The 25,874-nt window shown below is 32.4% G+C and overlaps 1 protein-coding gene across 2 annotated transcripts in view; it reads left to right on the top strand.

Annotated features, from left to right (window-relative positions):
* PCDH15 (protocadherin related 15) overlaps positions 1-25,874 on the top strand; it is a 1,777,335-nt gene that overhangs the window by 1,214,901 nt on the left and 536,560 nt on the right. For both annotated transcript variants that reach the window (XM_058436255.1, XM_058436254.1), the window contains one exon: positions 292-447. In XM_058436255.1, coding sequence (XP_058292238.1) covers positions 292-447 — 156 coding nt within the window. The remainder of the gene's footprint in view (positions 1-291; positions 448-25,874) is intronic.

Below are 25,874 nucleotides of genomic sequence, written 5' to 3'. Positions count from 1 at the left end.
AAAGTTCGTTTCATCCCATCAATTCTAAGCATTAATTTTGTGGTTGCATTCATCAGCCGTCCGCTAACTGTGAGCATAATGCTACCTGAAGTGCACACACTGAGATACAAAATTAAACAATAAATTAATTATTATCCTCTTCTCTTGTCCTTAAAATGATCATTTTCTTCTAGATTATTATAATTTAAAAATAAGAATAGAAAAATGTACTGAATGAACAAGTGCTTTGACAGTGATTAAGAAGCTTTGTTTTTAATTAGTATTTTAAAAGATGCAATTTCTACATTGCAGCCACCGATGAACATACACTCCATTGTGGTGCAGGTCCAGTGCATCAACAAAAAAGTGGGCACTATTATCTACCATGAAGTGCGAATAGTGGTGAGAGACAGGAATGACAACTCACCCACTTTCAAGCATGAAAGCTACTATGCCACAGTGAATGAGGTCAGTTTCTATTTACTCTCTCTGTCCTTTCTGTTGATGTATTTATCTAACTATATACAATAAATGTTTATAAATGATTCCTTTAAAATGATGAGCTTAACTGTTTAGAAATACCAAGAAAACATTAAAAAAATAGTACTCAGAAGAAGTATGTGACTTCCGATGTTATTTTAGGAATTCATTTAACTATGGGAAAAATAATTTAATGTATTTATAATAATAGATATTTTATTTTTCATCTCTTTGAAAATTTATTGCCTAGATCCATCTACATGCTTACTTAGGCATAACACGAGTTATTATTATTATCCTAAGGCATTTATCTAATACAAATACATTGTCTTTGTATTTCTGAGGTGGTCATACTAATTAAATACTGGAAGAAAATGTCTGTGATTCTATAAATGTAAAGTTATTTTCTGTATTTTAAAATCAAGTTCTGAAATATCTAAAAAAATAAATATAAATCACAACTGAATTCTTATACAAAAATGCTGATCAAATTAGAAAAATTATATTTAAAAAGTAGTATTATAACTTTTTTAGGACATGCTTGTTTGTTGTTTTGCTTTGTTTTATTTTCTCTTTTGGCTAAAATGTACAAGTGAAGAAACACTTCTATGTTTTTTTTAAAACTGTGGTTACTGTATTAATTATTTTTAGTTAATTAAGCTACAAAATATTTCTAGAATACCTCTAATGTGACCTATTATGTGTATGTTAGACACATGAAAAAATGAATGACATTAATGTGATAGTACATATTTTAGCAGACCATCTTTTCATTTCAAGATATTTTTTAATCTTAAAAATTTACATGCCTGCTTTATAGGAGACTAACTGTAATTTGTGAATTAAACAGATCATTTGGGCCTTTAACTTCTACATTCTTTTTGAAATTACTAAAAATATTTTTTAGTTATTTCAACATTCTTGTGTTCATGAAAGTTTGAAGAAATTATGTTTCTTGTAATCTGAGACTTTCTAGATTATATAACTTAAAAATAAAATACAAACTCCTATTTAAATTTAACAAGATGAATTACTAGTCGATAAATGCTTCACCTCTTTGAGTCGCTTTTGTTTAACGAGTTTCTACTGTAATGACAGATACTAATTAATTTCCAAGTAACTAGTTTTAATTATATATAAATGATCTTATTTTGAAATACACCCTTTGAGTTATATTTGCTTTGTTCGGTTGAGTGCTAACTTTATTTTTGGTATAAAGTGATAGGTGAATTATCTTGGGCAACAAATCTACTTACGGAATCTGTATATACATATGTGTGTGTGTGTGTGTGTGTGTGTTTGTGTGTATTTGTTAGTTCTGGGGTACATGTGCAGAATGTGCAGGTTTGTTACATAGGTATACACGTGCCATGGTGGTTTTCTTCACCCATCAACCTGTCATCTACATTAGGTATTTCTCCTAATGCTATCCCTCTGCTATCCCCTCACCCCACAACAGGCCCTGGTGTGTGATGTTTTCCTCCCTGTGTCCATGTGTTCTCATTGTTCAACTCCCACTTATGAGTGAGAACATGCAGTGTTTGGTTTTCTGTTCTTGTTAGTTTGCTCAGAATGATGGTTTCCAGCCTCATCCATGTCCCTAACTGCCCCTGGATCCCTGTTCATAGTTCATCTTTCTTACAGAAATTTATAATGTTCAATTTGAAGTTCAAAGCATCCTATGTGATTTGAGTATTTCCACTTCCCTCTCTAATCTTTTCAGTGCCTTGTTAAACAGTAACCTTCTCAAATATCATTTTAATCATGCAACTCTACTTTTCAAAAATTTTGCAATTTCTCATTACTGTCGGGTGTCAAAAGGTCACTTCTTTTGGCAGACCTTCAAGCTTTTCCATAATCTGACCATTTGTCAATGTATTCTGAACATTCTCAAATTCTCCCTGATAATGCCTTATCCTGTTCAGATTAACTTCCTCACAACTCATAAAGATCTCCATTTCTTAGCCTTTGCTCACACTGTTCATTTTGCCTAGAATAAGATCCTCCCTACCATGCAAGTCTCAAAATTTTGTTCGTCTTTTTTACTTGATTTATTTTTATGAAATAATCACTATTTACATATATTGATCTTCAATTTCTTCAAACCCTAAACTCCTAAACATCAGAGTGATAAAATTATAGAAAACGTAAAGATTTGATCTTAAACATTATTTTGAGAAGCTAGATTACTGTGCAAAGCTGTCAATATATGGTTGAACTGGTAAGTTTCTCACAATGCATTTCCTTTTAGATAACTGAGGTCATCCTATCCCATTGACATTATGGTCATATCTTCTATGGTTTGATAATATCAAATGTGTGTAGTTAATGATCATATTTTTCACCTTTGATTTTGCCCATACTCTCTATATTTACACTTTGAAAAAAAAAAAGTGCATTTAAAGCTTGAAATAGCATCAAAAGAAAAAATAGAAATTTAGCTATTTTTCTCATTTTTCATTTGAGTAGTCCTTCCTAGTATTAGTACTTAGTTTAGCCCAATGAATTATAAATTATGAATTATCTATTGGTTTAGGTGACATGAATTATCTATTATGAATTATGTATTAGGAAGATACATTAAAATTAGATACACACATACTATATATGTGTATGTGTATAAATAGATATCCCTATCTCGCCCATCTACAATGCTGTTTATAATAAAATTAAATGAAATGAGTTTTATTCTGTGCAAGATTGCAAGGTATTTTTCATACTATTTTTCCTTTTAGTATAAGACACGAAGTTTATGCAGTTAAGAAAGATCTAAATGTTTTTCCAAAAAAACATCATTCACAGTTTAATAGATTGTTAATGTCAAAACATTTCACACTTCATTAAAATACAAGACAGGTATAACAAAGCCATTATCACAGATTTATAAAAGAAGCTTCCAGAATTAAAGTCCTGATTAGCCACTCTTTTTATTCACTATGAGAAAACTGAGAACTGGAGCAGTAGTATAAATTGATGGTTACAAAATTGACCACGAAGTTGGGAATAAAACTCGAGTCCTTAGGTCAATCATCCCTTCACTACTTATCAATAAACATTCTAGTATTCTAAATTATAACTACTTTCATGTACCTTATTTTACAAATAAATATGATTTACATTTATGGTATTATATCATAATCACAATCAGCACTTTTATAAATGCATTAAATGCTACCCTCTTATGCTCTTTGTAAACATGTTCTTCTATTAGTTTGTCAAGAATTCACCAAAACATTATTAATTCCTCTATTTAAATGTTGAACACAGGTTATAACAAGGTTTCAAATGTCTTTCTCACGAGCAAGACATAAGACATTGAAGTATTTTTCTCTCTTTAAGTGAAGACTCAATTAGCTTTAAACAATTGTACCATTAAGTAAATAGTTTGCCTAGTTTCACGAAAAAATTACACAGTTGCTGATCATTCTTACCCAATTTTTGGAGACATCTTTCTTGAGAGTGATGTCAGGTTTTTGAGGTGCATCTAACCCCCCAAACTTTATTTTGATGTGAGTAAACAAGAGCAAGTCAAGGCAGACATAATGTTTCCTTGGGCATGTGAAGAATTTATCTCAAGTTAATACAGAGCTTATATGTGTCTTGGGTTTTAATGATCTTTTCAATGAGAGAAAATTGTTCAGTCAATATTAATTTATTTATATCATCCTGAGGCAGACAGTAAGGAAATATAAAAAACCTCTAAAGCATGGGTTACCTACAGTATATTAAAATAAATTAAAATGTATTGTTTATGGAGCTATTTCTATATTATGAGCACTGTGGTAAGCTCTTTTTTATGCACATTACCTTATTTAGTCCTCACAGTAGCTTTACAAGGAAGGAATATCCCTGTTTTAGAAATGAGAAAATTGATGCTTGGAAGATCATATAATTTAAATTAAAGCCTCCCAAAGGTATCTACACACTTACCTGGCAAAAAATAACTTTGCAGATGCAATTAAAGTTATGGAAGTTAATAGGGAAATTATCCTGGATTCCTCTGGTAGGTCCAATCTCAATGTGAGCCCTTGAAAGGAAAGAATTTTCTCTGGCTAGAGTCAGAGAGAGGCAAGAGAAGAGGAACTGGATAAGATGAGGCATAAAGGGAGATCAAAGACAATCTAAGACTGAGAAGGACTTAGCCACTATTGCTGGTTTTGAACATGAATGGAGCTATAATATAGCCTGAAAATGGAAGAATGCTCTAGAAGGAACCCCAATTGACAGCTACCAACATAAAAATAAATAAATACAGCCAATAATCTGAATGAGCTTGGAAGTGAATTCATTTTCAGAGTTTGATTTTAGCTTGTTGAGAGCTATCTCTGACTTGTGACTGACCAAACTGTGTGAGAGTAAATTACATTAATTTAAGCCACAAAATTTATGATAATTTTTATGACAGCAATAGAAAACTAATGCAAAAGTTCTCTCAGTAACTGTCAAAATAAAGAAAAAAAAGAAAGGAAACATAAGATTTGAACATTGAAATCAGTCAAATTGACCTGATGTGTTTTAAAATGATGTATCCAACAACTATGAAATTTATTATTCTCAGGCACATAGATGGAACATATAAAATAATTTACCAAATGCTGGGTTTTCATGGACGTATCAACATGTCCCACGTGGCAAAAATTATACAGAATGTATTTTCTAATCATCAAACAATTGAGCTTAAAATCAATAAATACAATGAAAACAAACTAGAAATGCTCCTTCTAGTTGGAAAATGGCATTTAATTAAATACTTACAAATGGCCTTATTATATGTAGAACTACCCAACAGTATTTACAGAAAGAAATACTACAGTTAAAAAGTGAGTTTGGCAAGTTTACTGCGGACAAGGTCAATTTTTTTTTTTTTTTTTTTGAGATGGAGTTTTGCTCTTTTTTGTCCAGGCTGGAGTGCAATGGCGCGATCTTGGCTCAGCGCAACCTCCGCCTCCTGGGTTGAAGTGATTCTCATGCCTCAGCCTCCCGAGTAGCTGGAATTACAGGCACATGCCACCACACCTGGCTAATTTTGTATTTTGAGTAGAGATAAGGTTTCTCCATGTTGGTCAGGCTAATTTCGAACTCCTGACCTCAGGCGATCCGCCTGCCTCGGCCTTCCAAAGTGCTGAGATTACAGGCGTGAGCCACTGTGCCAGTCCAGTATTTTTTTAAAGAAATAAATTTTATACATCAGCAGCAAATAAAAAATGAATTTTTTAAAAGTAATCCATGGATTATAATACCCACTAAAATGGAGTTTTAATTATATTTTTTTATTTTTAAGTTCAATTAAACTTTTACTTGAAAGAAAATATTCTCTCATGTTTTGGTAGAGATATGGAGTAATCACAACTTTCGTAATTGTTGGTAGATAAGTAAATTGGCACAATTACATTAGTTATTTTGTAGCGTCAACAAAAACTGAACAGGCAGACACCCTATGACTCAGCAATTCTACTTTGTTGAATAATGTATCCACAATAAATTAGTGCGCGTGTATATCAAAAATCATGTTGAGAAAGATTCTTCAAAGATTTTCTATAGTAGCTAAATCTGCTGACAATACAAATACACAATGATGCTGGTCCTGGATTACCGTTTGTTAGTTTCATTTGTCTTCTTAAAAACATTTCGTTATTTTGTTCTGTACTTCAGATTTCTCACCTGAAAACAAGAATGGTAGTATTAGAATTTTTGCCTCACAGGGTTCAATGAAGACATAATAAATTTTAAAATAGAAAGAAAAAAGCCCCACAAATTTTCCTTGTATAATATATGACCTGCATATTTTGTGACTCTTGTAACAGACTATTTGAAGCTGATTGTCTTTATACCACTTATCTGCATCAATACTGCATATGTATTTGCTTTTTGTTATAATGTCTACCCCCTTAAAACTGAATCTGCATTAAAGCTGGCACTTTGTTTTTCATTGAGTAGAACAGTACCTGGCACATTACAGAAGTACTGTAAGTAGGTTTATCATTAAATTAGGAATGGCACAGTCATCATACAGAAAAATATCCTATAACATATATATTTCTACATTGATGTTCCTGAGATAGAAAGCAAGAGTTTGTTTTGAGTTAAATTTATGAAGAAGCTCATATAGAGTAAATTTTTTAAAGAAATGAGTATAACCTTTCCAGATTATTGTAATAAATTACATAGATTAAAACAAGAATGATGACAAGAACAACAAAAAACATTTTTTAAAACTTGATAAATAGGAACTATGTGAATTACGGTCTATTTATAAAACATTAGGGAGAAATTATGTATTTATTCATTATATGACTGTCATGCCACTTGAGATTTTTTTACCCTACTTTTCATGTCCCAGAAATACTAAAGTCATTGATTAAGCAACATTAATATGATTCCCCTTTGACCAAATGTACCTTTTCTTTTCATCGAAAGGTTTCTCTAGACTCACAGCTTTATAAGGATCAATGCAAAGGGTCCCAAGTGCTTCACAGTCAGCTTAATGAATTTGTGTTTAATCAAGTTCTGTTTGTTTCAGTATTAATAACATGAAATTTTAAAGGATGCTTCATAAATTTACATTTAAAATGCCATTCACAATTTAGGAAGGTGAATATTAGCAGTTTAAATAACCTTGAGTTTCTGGAAGAATCAAGTTTTTTGGTAAATATTGACATAACAAGCATATAGAAAATTATGTCCTGCTTACCAGGTTAAATGTCTGCAAACTTTAGATTTATAATAATTTTAATGTTTATTTTTCTTACTCCTTTTGTCATTAGGCATACTTATTAGGAATTAACTTCATACTAGACCAATTTTAAATTTGTTCTTATCCAAATTTGTTCATAATAGGAATACTGCATAGATGTGTTTACCACATTTCTGATATCATATCTCCTGACTTTGAATGAAATAAAGATATTTTACAATAATAAGTGAATTCTAATAATTACCATTGAGTTACCATTTATTAATTGCATTGTGTGCCAAGCAAATTCTAAGTGTTTTCCGTGAAATAACTTACTTAATACTTATAGATAGCTACCCACAGACTCAAACTTTGTGTGTTCATTGTTTTCATTTTACAGATGAGAAAGTGTAGAAATAGGGAAGCATTAATGAATTTGCCCAAGATCTCACTGCTGATAAGTAGCCAATCTAAGTCAGTAACCAAAACATTCTCACTCCAAAACTGAGCACTTGCTCACCATATTGTATACATGCATTAGGCAAGAGACTGACAGGGCCTGAGTACATAGAGAAAATTCCATGCAATTTTGAAAATTCATATTTATTTCCCAAGTCTTACAATCTGAAAGTGTAGAGCATAAGACCACTAATATGAATAAATATTAATACTAATTTCAAAAAAGTTGCACTTGATTCAGTTTAGTAAAATAATCATGTACGAGGTTCAGTGTTATGAGAAAAGGGAATAATCTATTGAGTCACACAGCATAGGTTTCAGTTTTAGTATGTCCACTTCCTACCTGTATAATAATGGAAAATTAATTAATTTCTAATGGACTTAGTTTTCTCAATAAAAATAAACTATAATTCTTTTAGGGTAGTTATTAAAGGTTAAAGGAAACAGAGAACGTAACATGAGACCTATAGAGCCGGGTGCATGCAATGAATAGATAGCACTCATTGAATGGTAGGAACGATGATAACAATGAGCTTTCTAATTATATCCAGCTGTTTCTGCTTTCATCCAATCATGATTCCTAAAATATTATTCTAAAAGTAATAATATTTTCATGGTGACTATTTTCACCATGAAGCGTTTCTTTTTAAGGAAATATTTCATTAAACTTTACAGTTGACCCTTGAACGACATGAATTTTAACTGTGAGGGTCCACTTGTAGGTGCAGTTTTTCAACCAAACATAGATGGAAAATACAATATTCAAGGATGTGAAACCTGTGTGGGTTTTACGGGGTCAATTAAGGACCTGAGTATGTGCAGAGTTTGGTATATACATGAATCCTGGAACTAATAATCTGCCTATACCAAGGGACAACTGTATTTTTGTTTTTACCACCTTCTTTTATGGAATAACTGTATGTCATGTCAATTCTAATTATATTTCTAGTTATATTTTTGACATAAGAAAAATAAATGGTTAACATAGTGGTATAACCAAACAAAATGAAGAATACTAAATCCCACGTAACAGCAAGACAAATAAACATAGTTTTAAACTTCATTCTATTCACAGATGGGCACTTTCCCTATGATAAATTTGTCAATTCAAATCAACACAAGTTCTGATTTTTATTCTATTCAGACTTTGTAAGATTAACAACCAGAAAATGCCCTTTAATTGATCATGAGGGGACACTGTAAAATACCTTCCTTACAAAATAATAGCTATAGGATGAAGAATAGAATGATAGGATGATGATGATGATGTAGGATCAAAATTCAATGGCTGAAAAAGCAGATGTGATTATATGGTTATAAAAAGTTATAATTGACTGAATATATAACCTTTGATAACTTTTCTATAGAATCCCACAAATTTATGAAAAAAATCTAAAAGGTAATGAAATGAGACCCATCAAGATGAACACCCTGCCCAACTACATGCATAATAGTTAGCTCACCATAGAGGTAATTTTTACCGAAATGCCAGGGCTTTGGTCTAGGTCCTGCTGCTCACCACACAGAAGGCCAATCACTGAGCCAACAAGCATTGACAGAAAAGAAGGATTTAATCAGGTGCTTCAGCCAAAAAGATGGGAGATTAGCCTCAAATTCATTTCTCTGGCTGACTAAAATTGTGGGTTTAAATAGCAGGGAAGAAAAGTAATCATATGTGGGAAAATGGGAATTAAGGAGGGGAAATGAAGGTCAATAGGAAGCAGGTGGTTGGTTAGACAATCAAGACAGGTAAGGGGTCTGGCATCTCATTTTCCAGATGTGGTGATCTGGTAAACTCCAGTTCCTTGATACTATCTGAGAGGTCTAATGGTTGGTTTTCTGGGAAAGGAACTCAGATAAGGCAAATGTAACTTTTGCAAGTTTCAGGACTGGGAGCATCAGTTTCTAGGTTTATTCAGAAGAAAACATAAACATCAGTTCTGTGGGATGATTAGACCAGTGTCAGTATTTCTTCTTACCTGGTATTATATGCTTATTTAATTAGTAATTGCATATTAATTTATTTCAAATGTTATTATGCTTGTTTCTCCTGATATGACATAATCATATCTTTCATCAATACCTACTGCACCAATTAGCTCTTAATTTTAAACAATGGGTTTTTAAATGTTTTAGCTTTTCTTTGAAATTTTAAAGGAATGACTAAAAACATTTTTAATGATTTTATCAATTAGCAGACACACAAAAAACTGAACTTCAGCCAAATGAAAGCACAGAAAAGCATGAAAATCTATCTCTTCCTCTCTGTTTACTCTCTTTCACTCTTTAAGTGTATCTTATTAAATTTGTTGACAAATAATTGGTTAAATGTGCATTATATTTATAAAAATTAAATGTAATAAAAGTAAAGCTATATTATATTTAAACATTATTTTTCTTATATTAAATGATATATTCAAGTCTTGAGCTTTGTTATAATGAAAATGTTAATGGAAGTGGTCTATTTATATTTTACATTATTTATTTAAATAATATTAGAACAATTTAGACCTAAGTGATATTTTAATAGAAGTGTAGAGTTCTCATATGTCCCATATACAGTTCCCTGATTGTTAACTTCTTAAATTAATATAGTACATTTTTTGTAACAACTAATAAACCAACATTGGTACATTATTAATTCAAATTCATAACTTATTCAGATGGTTTTAGTTTTTACCTAATGTCCTGTTTGTTTCCAGGTGCCCATACAGAATACCAAATTACTTTTAGTTACCATGTTTCTTCAGTCTCCTCTAAACTATGATAGTTTTTGCTTTTGTTTTTGTTTTTGATGACCTTCACAGTATTGAGATTCACTGGTCAGACAATATTTCTTTCCTCTTACTCATTGATAAATAGTTACATAGAGGTAGATATGTGTGTGTATGATAAATACATAGCATATGTTATATGTATATATGTTATATATTAAGTGTATATATACCATGTACTTATATATAATGTATACTATATGTCGTATATAAATACATAACTATTTTATACTAATGAAAATTAAGTTGCAAACTTCTTAAGCCCATACCACTTTATTGTGTATTTCCTAAAACCAATTTTATTTTTCAATTTTTTAGTCTCAATTTTAGCATTTCCACAATATTTCCTTGACTTTCATGACCTTAATATTTTTCAGGACCAGAGGAGTGTATACAATGTCTCTAAATTTTAATTCACCTGATATTTTCTCATGATTCATAGACTTTGTGCGTGAATGTTTCAAAAATGATACTGTTTTTATCACAGTATGTAACACAAGAGACACACAGTTTATCTGTTTCATTATTGGTAGTGATGGCTTTTATCACTTTGACAAAACAGGGTCTTCCAGCTTTCCCCACTGTATTTACCAGTAATTTTGTACATAGTACTTAATAAGTATTAAAGCTATATTGTGGGGAACTAGGTTAAGACTATAATTACCTGTTTTTCATTAAACTTTTACCCACAATTTTTATTAGTGATTGTTGAAATATTATTTTTTGAAATATAATTGAGGAAAATGTAAATTACTGTGGTTGGCTATATTTCTTCTTCTCTTTGCTCCTTGAGCACTTATTGAATGCTTTTCAAAGGTTTAGGCAATGTTCTAGCAATAGAGATTTGATTACTAATGTAAAGGTTTGCACACTGAAATCATGGTGAATTTGGAAATTTATTAAATAATTTGCTTGCTGAGAACCAGTTTTTTTCTGATAGTAATAATTATTTGAAGAAGAGTTTCCTAAAATGCATTTACTGGCTAATTTGATTTTATGTCTCCTTTTGTAAAACAACCCAAAATATTTTTCTTAGGGCCCAAAATAATTTATCTTTAATACATAATCTAAATTATATGGTTTCAGATTATCTGTGAATCTTGGGTTCTGTTATGTGCCACATTTTATTGGTTTCCCTGTTTATTTCTCATTTTTTCAGAAGTTCATTAATAGTGAATTCTAAAATTTCTCAAATAACATATTGCACAGTGCTTAAGAATGGATACTTTTAAACAGGACACTGTGCACTATATTATTTGAGATATTTTATAATTAAGTTGAATATATTTCTCCTTCTGCAAAATAACCCGAAAGATTTTTCTTAGGGGCCCCAAATAATTTATATTTAATGAGATACATAATCTAAATTATATCCTTTCAGATTATTCACCAAGCATTAGAATAATGACATCAGGCAGAAGCTTTCTAAGACTATAATTTCATAACCATAATATAAGTATGATAACAAAATAAATAATGACATAAACTTGTATTGAGGATTAAAGGAGGTGATACTTTTAAAATACTTAGTGCAGGTTTTAGCCATTTTTTTTTTTTTGCAATCCTCTTGTTTTGAAAATATGCTTTGAAAATAGTGACAGATTTGAAAACCAAGAGTTTCTCCACACATGAAGTGCAGAGATACACTTGTAAACAGGCAGTGATTAGTGGAACATTATCGAGACTTCAGCTTTGTGGTGAAATTAACATTACCTCTGAATCTATCTAATTTGAGTTTTTCGCTTTCCAAATCCATTTCTCATAGTTTTATGCTATTCTTTTACATTTCATTGTGGTTATATCATCTCCTTCCATTTAATACATGTATTTTGAACATCTGTTTTTATCAGAATTATTCTGGTAAATCTAAAAGCACAGACAGTATTCATGAGACGCATAACACTGACATTCCATATAGAGTTGAATATCCTTTTTTATATATTTTGTGTGTTTTGTTTACAATTTATAGGTATAATTAAGTGATTTTTAATATAAAATAAATTATTGTTTAGAAACATGGATCATGGAGTTCAAAACTTGATATCTTCAATTGTTCAAGGAATAAAAATCACTGGACCTTCAGAAGCATCCCCATTTATGGAATTTCTTTGAATATACAGTACTGGCACTTAATCTACAGTACAGAAAAGCACTTAAAGAAAGAAATAAGACTAAAACCTAGTTCCTCTTACTTGTCCCCACTTTTACCTTCCATAGGATGGGCACATTCTCTCTGAGAATCAGGAAACAGGTAAAAGAGAGAAAGAGAGAAGGAGATTAAAGGAAGTAAAAGAAGCACACATTAATACATTTCTTTTTACTTTAAGCATGTAAGCGGGAATCCATTTTTTTAGCTGTTTTACAACATTCAAGTATTCAAATATTCAACAACTTCTAATTTAATAAGCTCATAGGAGCTGGGCACGGTGGCTTATGCCTGTAATCCCAGCACTTTGGAAGGCCCAGACAGGCAGATCACCTGAGGTCGGGAGTTTGAGACCAGCCTGACCAACATGGAGAAATGTCTTTACTAAAAACACAAAATTAGCCAGGCATGGTGGCACATGCCTGTAATCCCAGCTACTTGGGGGGCTGAGGCAGGAGAATCGCTTGAACCTGGGAGGTGGAGGTTGCGGTGAGCCGAGATTGTGCCATTGCACTCCAGCCTGGTCAACAAGAGCGAAACTCATCATCTCAAAAATAAATAAATAAATAAATAATAAGGTCATATGTATATTCAACTTAAGCTTAATTGCTCTTCAGTTTTTAGTAAAGATAATTAGAGCTACTTACCATTCTCTATAACAGTAATAATTCTCTTTCTTATTTTAAATACACTTATCTACATGAATTTGTCTTTTATTTATTCAGAGAAAGTAACTCAATATTAATCATCTAGTTTTTATGATAAAAAATGGAATTAAGATTTTTAACACAGATATGAAAACTATATTGTTTTAAGGGGAATCTGAAAAACGTTAGTGAAACAGAATAAAATAGATGGATCTAAGGACAAACAACCAAAACCTTAAGTTGAGCAAAAGAAGCCAGACAAGAAAGGGTACACACTCTATTGAAGTCCAACAACAGGCAAAACTAAGGAATTTTGATTGAAGTCAAAAGCAGCTGCATCTGACAAGATAGTCTGTACAGGGATATTAGGAAATTTTACAGTGTGATAAAAATATTCTATTTTTTGTTTAGGTGTTCATTACAGGGGTTCATGAAATTGTCAAAACTCATACTGAATATTTAAGATCTCTGCATTTTGTTTAATATAAATTGTACCTTCATAAATTAATGTTAACTAGAAAAAAGGCTATAGCTCTTTTCTTATGTTTTCTTTAACGTTAATAAAGCATTACAAGAAAACTTAGACTGTATTTGAATTCAAGAATATGTATTTTTTTATCAATTCTGGAAAGTTTTAAGATGGACTTCAAAGGGATAGTTGATTTGGAAAAATGGTTGAATAAAACAAATGTTATATTTACTAGTTAAAGTAGGACCAATATAATGGTCACAGAAACAATGATTTGGCAAACGTTATGCTTTCAATAAAGAATCGTAGATTCAGAGACATCGTAATTTCATAATTGTCAGAAAATGTTGAATTTTTCAGTAATGTTCCACTAATTACTGCCTGTTTACAAAATCAACTCAGCATTTCATGTGCGGAGAGGCTTTGGTTCCAAATTTGTTTACTATTTCTAAAGCATATTTCCAAGGCAGGGATTACTTGCAGGAATGAATGTATAACATTATTTTATCTGAGGAGAAAGTTAAAGGATGAATCTAGTTCTCATTATTGATTAAACGTGGAAGATTCCTTCAGTTTCACTAGTAATGATAGTTTGTACAGAATGTTGCCTTATCTTGATTGGGTTTTCTAAGAGATTAATTGACATGAAGTGACTGCCTAATACCATAAATCAGATCAATGATATTGACAATTGAAAAATAAATGTGTAGTGTTTTAACATAAACTGATATGTAACCTTGCACCGCTAAAGATAATGCTTCTGTTTTGTTAATGTCTATTAGTAGAAATAGAGCACCTGCCACCCCGGTAGCATTTCTTTCATCAAATCATCATTATATGATAAGTAACTGTAGTGATTAATTCTGTTTCAGCTTATCTAAAATTCGATATCCTTCAGATATTCTCCATTTTTTTCTGGGTAGGAGAAAACAGAAAACTTTTTTTCTTGAGGAAGCATGGGAGAAAGTAGAATCTCATCAATCAGATTTTAAATTATTCCTCTAGGGTGACTCCTTTTTTGGGCAAGTTCCCAAATTGAATAACATCCTTTTGTACCAATTGTCTTCCAGTTGAAGAGGTATTATTTAAGTTGTATTTATTACATAAAAATATATGTTTTCTCTTCTTAGGACTCTCATATGGTTTCTGTTTAATCATTAAAGCCATTAGAATCTATCAGAAGGCATTGGTTTGGAATACATTTGTAAACTATTTTAAGTATTCAGAAATTATTTTTTAGTATTTTATTTTTTACTAAACTTTTTGTTTCTATGTTGATATGACACATGAGACTCCAGAAAATATGAAACAGAAAATCAGTGTTATCTACCAACACAATGATATTGATGCCAGTGGAATTTTCTAATCACCAAATATATATGTACAACAAAATATTATGATTTGTGGAGGACTTTCTACCACATATCCTTCTCAATATTTTATTCCAAGTGAACAGCATACCGTCAGTTTGGTGAATATAAAGTTATTCAACTTGCATGTGCTTGCCGTGTTGGGTCCTATTATGGTTAAAGTTTCTTCATGGGCATTCTGTAGAATATTTTCTTGTAGGAAAAGTAGCAAGAGCATGGAAAGAACTAGACTTCACAGTGAAATCTACGTATTTTTCTTCATGGAAGCAAGAAAAGGTGGGCAGGGTTTTTTGACAATGAGCTGCCAGAACCTCTGGCCGTCCTATTGCAATCGAACAGCATAATGAATGGGTGGAAATCACCCCTAAAAGTGAGGTTATCCGAGGTACCAGGAATAGGCAGACAGAGGCTGAGGATGTGGAAACGGTGTTCCAGTATAGAGGTCTTGTGGAGGATTTAGTATATTAAAATGTGAAGAAATTGTGAAAAGTTTCAGTCTCATCAGCATACATAATATATATAAATAAGAATAATTAATTGAGTTTCTACTGATGAACCAGTTTCTTCAATTGATGCTATGAAATATTTTTTAAAAAAGAAAAAATTATGGTCTGTCTTTTTTTGTACTTTAAGTTTTAGGGTACATGTGCACAATGAATAGGTTTGTTACATATGTATACATGCGCCATGTTGGTGTCCTGCACCCATTAACTCATCATTTAACATTAGATATATCTCCTAATGCTCTCCCTCCCCCCATCCTCCCACCCCACAACAGGCCCTGGTGTGTGATGTTCCCCTTCCTGTGTCCATGTGTTCTCATTGTTCAATTCCCACCTATGAGTGAGAACATGCCGTGTTTGGTTTTTTGTCCCTGTGATAGTTTGCTGAGAATGATGGTTTCCAGCTTCATCCATGTCCCTACAAAGGACATGAACTCATCATTTTTTATGGCTGCATACTATTCCATGGTGTATATGTGCCACATTTTCTTAATCCAGTCTATCGTTGTTGGACATTTGGGTTGGTTCCAACTCTTTGCTATTGTGAATAGTGCCGCAATAAACATACATGTGCATGTGTCTTTATATCAGCATGATTTATAATCCTTTGGGTATATACCCAGTAATGGGATTGCTAGGTCAAATGGTATTTCTAGTTCTAGATCCCTGAGGAATCGCCACACTGACTTCCACAATGGTTGAACTAGTTTACAATCCCACCAACAGTGTAAAAGTGTTCCTATTTCTCCACATCCTCTCCAGCACCTGTTTTTTCCTAATTTTTTAATGATCGCCATTCTAACTGGTGTGAGATGGTATCTCATTGTGGTTTTGATTTGCATTTCTCTGATGGCCAGTGATGATGAGCATTTTTTCATGTGTCTTTTGGCTGCCTAAATGTCTTCTTTTGAGAAGTGTCTGTTCATATCCTTCACCCACTTGTTGATGGGGTTGTTTGTTTTTTTCCTGTAAATTTGTTTGAGTTCATTATAGATTCTGGATATTAGCCCTTTGTCAGATAAGTAGATTGCAAAAATTTTCCCCCATTCTGTAGGTTGCCTGTTCACTCTGATGGTAGTTTCTTTTGCTGTGCAGAATCTCCTTAGTTTAATTAGATCCCATTTGTCAATTTTGGCTTTTGTTGCCATTGCTTTTGGTGTTTTAGACATGAAGTCCTTGCCCATGCCTGTGTCCTGAATGGTATTGCCTAGGTTTTCTTCTAGGATTTTTATGGTTTTAGGTCTAACCTGTAAGTCTTTAATCCATCTTGAATTAATTTTTGTATAAGGTGTAAGGAAGGGATCCAGTTTCAGCTTTCTCCATATGGCTAGCCAGTTTTCCCAGCACCATTTAAAAAGAGCCCGCATTGCCAAGTCAGTCCTAAGCCTAAAGAACAAAGCTGGAGGCATCACGCTACCTGACTTCAAACTATACTAAAAGGCTAAGTAACCAAAACAACATGTTACTGATACCAAAACAGAGATATAGACCAATGGAACAGAACAGAGCCCTCAGAAATAGTGCCGCATATCTGCAACTATCTGATCTTTGACAAACCTGACAAATCAAGAAATGGGGAAATGATTCCCTATTTAATAAATGGTGCTGGTCTGTCTTTAAAGAGCTTTCAGATGCAAATAGCAGGCTGTCAAGGGGGACCTTTTAAATTTATTTCAGTTCACTACTAACATTCTATTTTTCGATGCTACCTGTCTATTTAGGTGTGTGCTTTCTGCCATGTCTTTTGTTTGTTTTTTATAATGATAATAAGATAGTTTTGATTTTGAGATATAGCATTTAAGAGTTATCTATGAAACATAAGGTAGGTCTCTTTATTCACAGTTTTATAATAGCACAGAAAAGATCTGAATATAATATACATATAACCACGTCTTATCTATCTATCTTTTTTTTTTTTTAATTGAGACAGAGTCTTGTTCTCTGCCCCAGGCTGGAGTGCAGTGCCATGATCTCAGCTCACTGCAACCTCAGTCCCCTGGGTTCAAGGGATTCTCCTGCTTCAGCCTCCTGAGTAGCTGGGACTACAGGTGTGCATCACCATGCCTGGTTAATTTTTGTATTTTTAGTAGAGACAGGGTTTCACCATGTTGGCCAGGCTGGGCTCAAACTCCTGATCTCAAGTAATCCACCCAGTTCAGCCTCCCAAGTTGTTGGGATTATAGGCTTTAGCCACCATGTCCGGGCCTATTATCTATCTATCTATCTATCTATCTATCTATCTATCTATCTATCTATCTATCTATCTATCTATCTCTCGATCTTGCTATCTAAAACTCCTTTGAAATTGTTGCTAGGCATATATATTGTTTCAAATGTTAATTGTAAAGAAAATGCAATAAAGAAAAATCTAATTCAATTTTATTAGCAACAACATATCCCATGTTTAATTACTGGTATGTGTTATCTTGCCCAATTTTACTTTTCTTTACTAGTGTCCATATGCAAAGTCAGACTGTGTTTTAAAGAGAATGTTCTCACATATATTCCTCTACCATGACATCAATTTACTGTTCATGTTATACTGGAGTATTAATCCTTAGAATTATTTTTATACTTTACAGTATGTGAAGTAAAATCTATTTTTATTAATTTGTTATCATTATGTATTTTTTCATATATTATTACATTTGTTTTGTAACAAGTGAGCAATGTCACATTCAGGGAAGTTGTACCTCAGTGATTAAATAACATACTTTTTACTTTAAAAAAATTCTGTTCCTATTGTTCTCTACTGCTCAAGCAAGAAAGCGTTTTTTGAAAAAGTTTCTCAAACTCACTATTTTTGTATCCACTGATTTTGGTTGCAAAAATCTAGACCAATTACAAAAAATTTACTTTGATAGCCTCTGGAAATAAAAATACCAACACCAGCACTATACTCTTAGGTGTACCAAATATTTGGTATGAACTATGTCAGACATTCTGCTAAACATTACACATATATCTTGTATTTAATCTTCACATATTTACATTAGAAATTCAAGGATATATATTAGACAACAATAAAATATTCACCCTAGTGTTTTGTTGTTTCTGTCTGAATAACTGTTTGGGAAATAAAATTCCAAACATATACAATGGTGGATACCCATCACTCAGCTTCAGTAATTATTGCCAATGAACAAATTGGTTTTATTCATATTCACCACCACTTAGCTAAGGTTATTTTAAAGAAAACTATACACATCATATGATTTCATGCGTAGACATCTGATGTATAAATATTTACATTTAAAGGATATAGACTAATACTGAAATTTACACTTAGTGAAATATAACACAGATACAAAAAATGAACAGGATCATTATTATTTACCTCAGTGGCTTTTCAAAAGTAAACACCTAAGTGTAACAACAAACAACATCAGGAATGGAACTATTTTTCAGGTCTTCAGAAGACCAGGTTTTCAAGTCGCTAAATCCTCTTACAAAGGGTTGCTTGATGTCTAATACGGGTATTAGTTTTGCTGGTTTTGAACACTAGTATAAACGGAATAGTACAGCATGTATTATTTTAATGTAATCCTTATTTTTTCAACATTATGTTTGTGATTCATCTACATTGTTATCTCAGCAATATAGTATTTAACTGTATGAAATGTCCCTCACTTTATTGAGATACTCTGTTGTTGATAAACATTTTAGTTATTCTAATTTGGGTCTATTAAGAACACAGCATCGGCCAGGTGCGGTGGTTCGCACCTGTCATCCCAGTACTTTGGGAGGCCGAGTCCGGTGGATCACCTGACGTCAGGAGTTTGAGACCAGCCTGGTCAACATGATGAAACCCCGTCTCTACTAAAAATACAAAAATTAGCAAGACTTGATGGCAGGCGCCTGTAATCCCTGCTATTTGAGAGGCTGAGGCAGGAGAATCTCCTGAACTCGGGAGGTGGAGGTTGCAGTGAGCCCAAATTGTGTGGCTGCACTCCAGCCTAGGTGACAAGAGTGAAACATCATCTCAAAAAGAAAAAAAAAAAAGTAAAAAGTAAAAAAAAGAACACAGCATCTGGTACATTCTTATACGTGACATCTTGGCACACATAGGTATGTATTGCTATCGGTAATACAACAGAATTCTAAGAAGAAATTCTGAATTGTGGTATATGTATTGATTCAGAGTAGTAGATATTGCCAAAGAATTTATCTATCTAGTGACTAGATAAATTGACTCCTACCTACAGTATAAGAGTTCCAGTTGTTCCACCTTCTAGACAAAATGTGATATTTTAATGATTATTAATTTGGGGCATGATGAACACACAGTAATATTACTTTGATATTTTAATTGGGATTTTCTGAGGTCTATTAAAAATGAGCACTTTTTATATGTTATTGTTTTAAATGTTTATTGGATATGCTCTTTTTAAATAATTTTTTATTCAAGTATCTGTTATTTTCTGACTTAATTATGAGTTGTGTATATATTCTGGATGTGAGTTCTCTTTTGAATATACATCTTGCAAATATCTCTACTGATTGTGCAGCCTGCATTTTCACAAATTCTTAGTTTTTATGTATTGCAATGAATCAATTTGTTTCATGGTTTATGTTCTGCATATCCTGTTAAATAAATATTTACTGATTGTAATGTATTAATAAATCAGGTATTATGCTTTCTTCTAGAAACTTTCTTATACTTTATATTTTCAGCTAGGGTCTACTGGAATTTAGGTTTTGTTTGTTTGTTTGTTTGTTTTTGAGGCAGTCTTGCTCTGTTGCCCAGGCTGCAGTGCAGTGGTGCAATCTCAGTTCACTGCAACCTCTGCCTCCCGGGTTCAAGCAATTTCCTGCCTCAGCCTCTCCAGTAGGTGGGATTACAGGCACATACCACCACGCCTGGCTGATTTTTTTATTTTTATTAGAGACGGGGTTTCACCATGTTGTCCAGGCTAGTCTCGAACTTCTGACCTCATGATCCGCCCGACTTGGCCTCTCAAAGTGTTGGGATTACAGGCATGAGCCACTGCGCCCAGCCTGGAATTTAGTTTTATGTATGTTATAAAGTAGGAATAAACACTTATTTTTTTCATGTGGATATCTAATTGACCCAGCACCATTTATTGAAAAGGCCATTACATTCCTACTGCACTGAAATTCTTTTATTTGATTTGATGAATCAGTTGACTCTATCTGTGGGGGTTGTTTCTGAAGAAGATAACATTAGCATGCTTGTTTACTCCCAAGCCAATACCAAACTATTTATTTTTCTATAACTTTATGATAAAGTCTTGAAATTTGGTAGTATAAATCTTCCAGCTTAGTTATTCTTTAGAATCATCTTTTCATTTCTGGTCCCTATGCATTTTCATGTAAATTTGAGGATCAGCTTAAAAATTTCCACATTTATAGATACATTTGGGAACCATGGATATCATCGCCTTATTGAATCTGCAAATTATTTTTGTACGGTATCTTTCCATGTATTTAGTTCTTTAATAAACAATAAAAATATGATCTAAAGTTTCTCTGAAAAGTACTTTAATCTAACTTTAAGTTTCACGGAAGGAAATTGACTTTAAAAGGAGCTATGTGAAAAAGAATGAATCACAAAGCTGAATAGAGGAAGAAAAGACTCAAGCTTCAGTCTCACAATTTCTGGTTGATTTGGGTCTCTCAGCCACACTACAAATGAATTACTAGTATTTTCTGTTAAACATAACCAATCCTCATTATGCATGGATTCTTTTTTTGCAAATTATCCTACTTGCTAAAATGTATTTGTCACTGCAAAATCAATATTTGCAGTGCTTTTGTGGTCATTCATAGACCTTCTCAGGGTGATGAACAATTTGGCACCCAATGCACACATTTCTACCTGGGGTCAAATGTGGTTATACTCTGCCATTTTATTACATCTTTCATATTGCAAACAAGTATTTTCTCAGTCAATTTAGCGCCATGCATTTAACATTTTTATGCTTTTTGTCAGAGATTTTCCTATCTAACCTAGCCCCTAAATATAGTGCTGACGTGCTATCTAGCTTTCCTAAGCACAAGAAGTCTATGATGTAACTTGTGGAGAAATTAGATTTGTTAGATAAGCTTCATTCAGGTTGCATACTAATAGGATGAAGAAAATCCTCTGGTTCATGTGTCATGACAACCTTGCTTTATGTTTTGTTTCTGTTTAAAGACACCTTATTTATGTTATCTTTTTTGATTTGTGAACATTTAACTCACCGCCTGAATGAAGCTTATCTAACAAACATTAAATATTCATACAGTTGAATACTATACTACTAAGGTAACAATGCAGATGAATCACAAACATAATGTTGAAAAAATAAGCCTCATATGAAAAGCATACATGCTGTAATATTCCATTTATACTAGTGTTCAAAACAAGCAAGACTAATAGCCGTATTAATCATCAAGCTACCTTTTGTAAGAGGATTGAGTGACTGGGAGAGGCGGTCTTCTGAAAACCTGAAAATAGCTTCATGCTTGATGTTGTTTGTGCTAACACTTAGGTGTTTTCTTTTGAAAATCCACAGAGGTAAATAATTATGATCTGTTTATTTTTTGTATCTGTGTTATATTTCACTAAGTGTGAATTGTAGTGTTAGTCTATATCCTTTAAATATAAATACTAAAATGTTTACATATGAAACTATATGATGTCTAGGATTTGCTTTAAAATATTAGCCATGGGGTGGTGAATATGGATGAAACCAATTTTTTCATTGCTAATAATTATTGAAGCTGGCTGATGGGTAGCCACCATTATATATCTTTGGAATTTTATTTCTTAAGAAGTTAAAAGACAGCAACAACAAACACTATAGTTAATATTTCATTGTTTGTCTAATTTATCTTTCCTCTTCTTTTGTTTATATCAATCCAAATTTCCTCTTGAATTTCTAATGCTGTGTTCTTAATAGCCCGAAATTAGAAATAAATGTTCATCAACAATAGGGTATCTCAATAAAGTGAGAGATATTCATGCAGTTGAAGACTGTATTGCCTGAAACTGCAAAATTAGTTGTAACTAGAGGCTTGCAGGAGCCAAACCCTGTATTTCCCCTAGGAGTAATGGTTCAGTATTCACTAATTCAGTGTTCATAGGGACGTTATAGTATATAACGACTGCAAAAATTGAGATAAACAACTCCATTTATATGAAACAGTGAATATAATGATTCTATGGAGAAATGTTGCAAATAAGATTAGTGAGGACAAATATTCTCTTTTGGTATCACTGTTTGTCATTCTTGGTTTGGCTTAAAAAAAACTACTCTCCTTTTGCAGTCACATTCTAATTTCTCTTACTATTGGTGTCTTCTTGAAATATTTAAATTTCTTGTTTGTGATTTTCTTTAACTATTATATTTGCATTTATTTATATATTTTATGTATTCCCGATAGCTGTATAAAATCATTTATGGACACAGACATGAACTAAACAAGTAAGTGATACCTTCAGGAAGCTATCCAAGCTGATCATCATCCCATGGATAGAATGCCCTTCAGAAAAAAAAACAAATTTGTATTTCTGAGACTTGTTGACATGGTAAAGGATACAGAGCATAGCCATCTGCATGACAGATGTTCCCTGAACACTGTGAATAATAATGTATAGGGCAACATAGATTATAATTGACCATCTGTCATGTGAAGATTTTCAACTCCCACAAAATATTCAGAAATTCACAAAGCACTAGTGTTTCATGTCTCCTATAATGAGAATAAGTAATAGTGATGTGTTAGTATATTTATATTTCTGAAATACATGTCTATATGTGTGTGTACATGTATAGGTACATATTTCTGGTAGGTATATTCATAAATAAAATGAATGAAACTGAATGCTGAGATCCACTATTTTTTTGAGACAAGATCTTGCTCTATTGCCCAGGCTGGAATGTAGTGGTGAGATCAAGGCTGACTACAGTCTCAACCTCCTGGGCTCTAGCAAATTTCTTACCTCAGCCTCCAGAGTAGTTGGTGACTATAGGCATGCATGTGCCACCATGCTGGTCTATTTTTCTCTTTTTGTGGATATGGGGTATCACTATGTTCTTCAGGCTACTCTCAAACTCGAAGCAGCAATCCTCCTGCCTCAGCTTCCCAAAGTGCTGGGATTACAGGTGTGAGCCATGGCACCTGGCCAGGATCTAATTTTTTTTAAAGCATTTTTTTCTGCTTCTACTTTATTCTGCTTTTTTGCATCTGGCATAGGCCTCTTCATTAGAGCCTTTTTAGTCTTTTCAGACCTCCCATGTTTGCCCATATACCTTATCTTCTTTTTTCTTGGCTATTTCTCTCATATTAGCCTCAACCCTATTTCATATGTGAACAGGTCTACCATTTGAGCAAATCATGAAATTTGAGCAGATCATGAAAAAAAAGTATGACTGATCCATTTTGTATTGCATTTTACATATGAATGGCTATTTGTACATGCTTGCACAATCTAGTAGTAGAAATAAACAGGAATGATCTGTGCTAAGACATTTGCCTTAAATGTGCAACTATGGAGGAGAGCAAACCTCACCTTGGGACACTTCCTGAGCCTGCCCATCCTCCACTGTCAACCAGTAAATACTACATTCTTGAAATGGGGGAGAAATTTTTACTGAAATTGTCAAGAAAGACAGCCATGAATGAAAGAACATGCTGAAATCTATTGCTGTTACACTAATGCTTTTCATTTAATTTTCCAGGAACCTAAAATTTTGTCTAAAAAAGACCTTAAAATTATATTTAGGGATGATTCATAACCTTTATATGATATCATTATAGAAAAAAGGTTTTCTCTATTCCTACAGCTAATACAATTGTTTCTCTTTTATTTTCCATTCTAAGATATAAATTAATTAAATTTATTGTAGGATCATATTCCTACTTGCAATTTTTCAGAAATAATAAAAGTATATATGGCCACACAAATATGATTAGGGAAATTTACCTGTGGCACACAAAATGAGCTCAAATCCTGAAATGAGAACATTTGAAATTGAATTACTCCTTGGATTAAGCTTAAAATTGCAACCATAAGCAAATGCATATTCAATTTTTTTTCCTGTAGTCTATTATCAATCTTTGGTAGGCTTTGTCAGCAAGTGTATTTTTTGAAAGGCAATCAAAGAAATACAATGTAGAGTTTATTTTAAAGGACTACATATTAAACATTATAACAATGTAGAGTTTATTTTAAAGGACTACATATTAAACGTTATACTTACAAATGTGATTTCTGCATGGAAAAAGCCATGTCAGTGATGAAGAAAAATATTACTTGATGATAATATATTAAGACATCATGCTACTTTTATGTGGCCTTTTCGTCCTTTCAAAAAAAATTGTAGAGCTAGAGAAAAACATTGATCTTTTCAATAGTTTGCATCTTGAATTTAGAAATATGCCTTCAGCTTTACAAATATTACATTGTAAGGACTAAAATCTTTCAAACCATCTATTCCAACAAATTTCTGTCATATAAATATTTATTCCAGAAATTTAATCTTGATTAAGAGTGGCAAACGTAAAGTTCTCCCTGGATGTCCTGTATCTTCTCCACAAGACCAATTTTATCTCCCTCAGTTGTAGGGCTTCAGGATCCTGCTCTTCAAAATGATTCTGGTCCAATAGTATACATTACCCCAGTAAGTAGATTGAAAGGCATGGGCACCCCTTTTGTTTTCTCAAAATTTCCGCAGACGATGCTGTTTAATTTTTTTTAATTTGTTAGTTTTATTTTGATTTTTTGTTTTGCTTTTATGTCTACCTCCATGACATGGTATTTTTTGGCAACAAAATTTTTAAGTTTGTTAGATATATGGAAACAAACCAATGTCATCCAATCATAAAATTTCATAGTTTGAAAATTATGGATACACCTGGAAGACATTATGTTAAGTGAAACAAGCCAAGCACAGATATTCAAATCCTACATGATCCCACTTGTATGTGGAATCTAAAGTAGTTGAAGTAATTGAAGCAAGACAGTATAAGAGTGGTTACTAGGGGCTGGGATATGGATTGAGAGATGTTGGTCAAAAGATACAAATTTTAAATTTCTTGAACTAATAAATTCAATAAATCTATTGTACAACATGGTAACTATAATTAATAACTGTATTTTTGAAAATAGATTTTAATTGCTCTCACCACAAAAAAGTATGTGATATGTTAATTAGCTTGGTTTAGCCATCACACAAGGTATACGTATTTTAAAACAACATGTTGTACACAACAAATATACAAAATTCTATATGTTGATTTAAAAATAAGTTGGTAATAAAAATATCAAAGTATAGCTACATGAGAATGGGTGAATATTTATAAAAGATAAGGACGTCTTTTGCAACAGGAATTCCATTAAAAAAGAAAAATATTAGAACATCAGCT

Source organism: Hylobates moloch, unplaced genomic scaffold, assembly GCF_009828535.3.
Source record: "Hylobates moloch isolate HMO894 unplaced genomic scaffold, HMol_V3 SCAFFOLD_3, whole genome shotgun sequence".
Lineage (NCBI taxonomy): Eukaryota > Metazoa > Chordata > Mammalia > Primates > Hylobatidae > Hylobates > Hylobates moloch.
The sequence above is the reverse complement of the archived record's forward strand: the minus strand, read 5'-3'. Positions and strand labels throughout refer to the sequence as shown.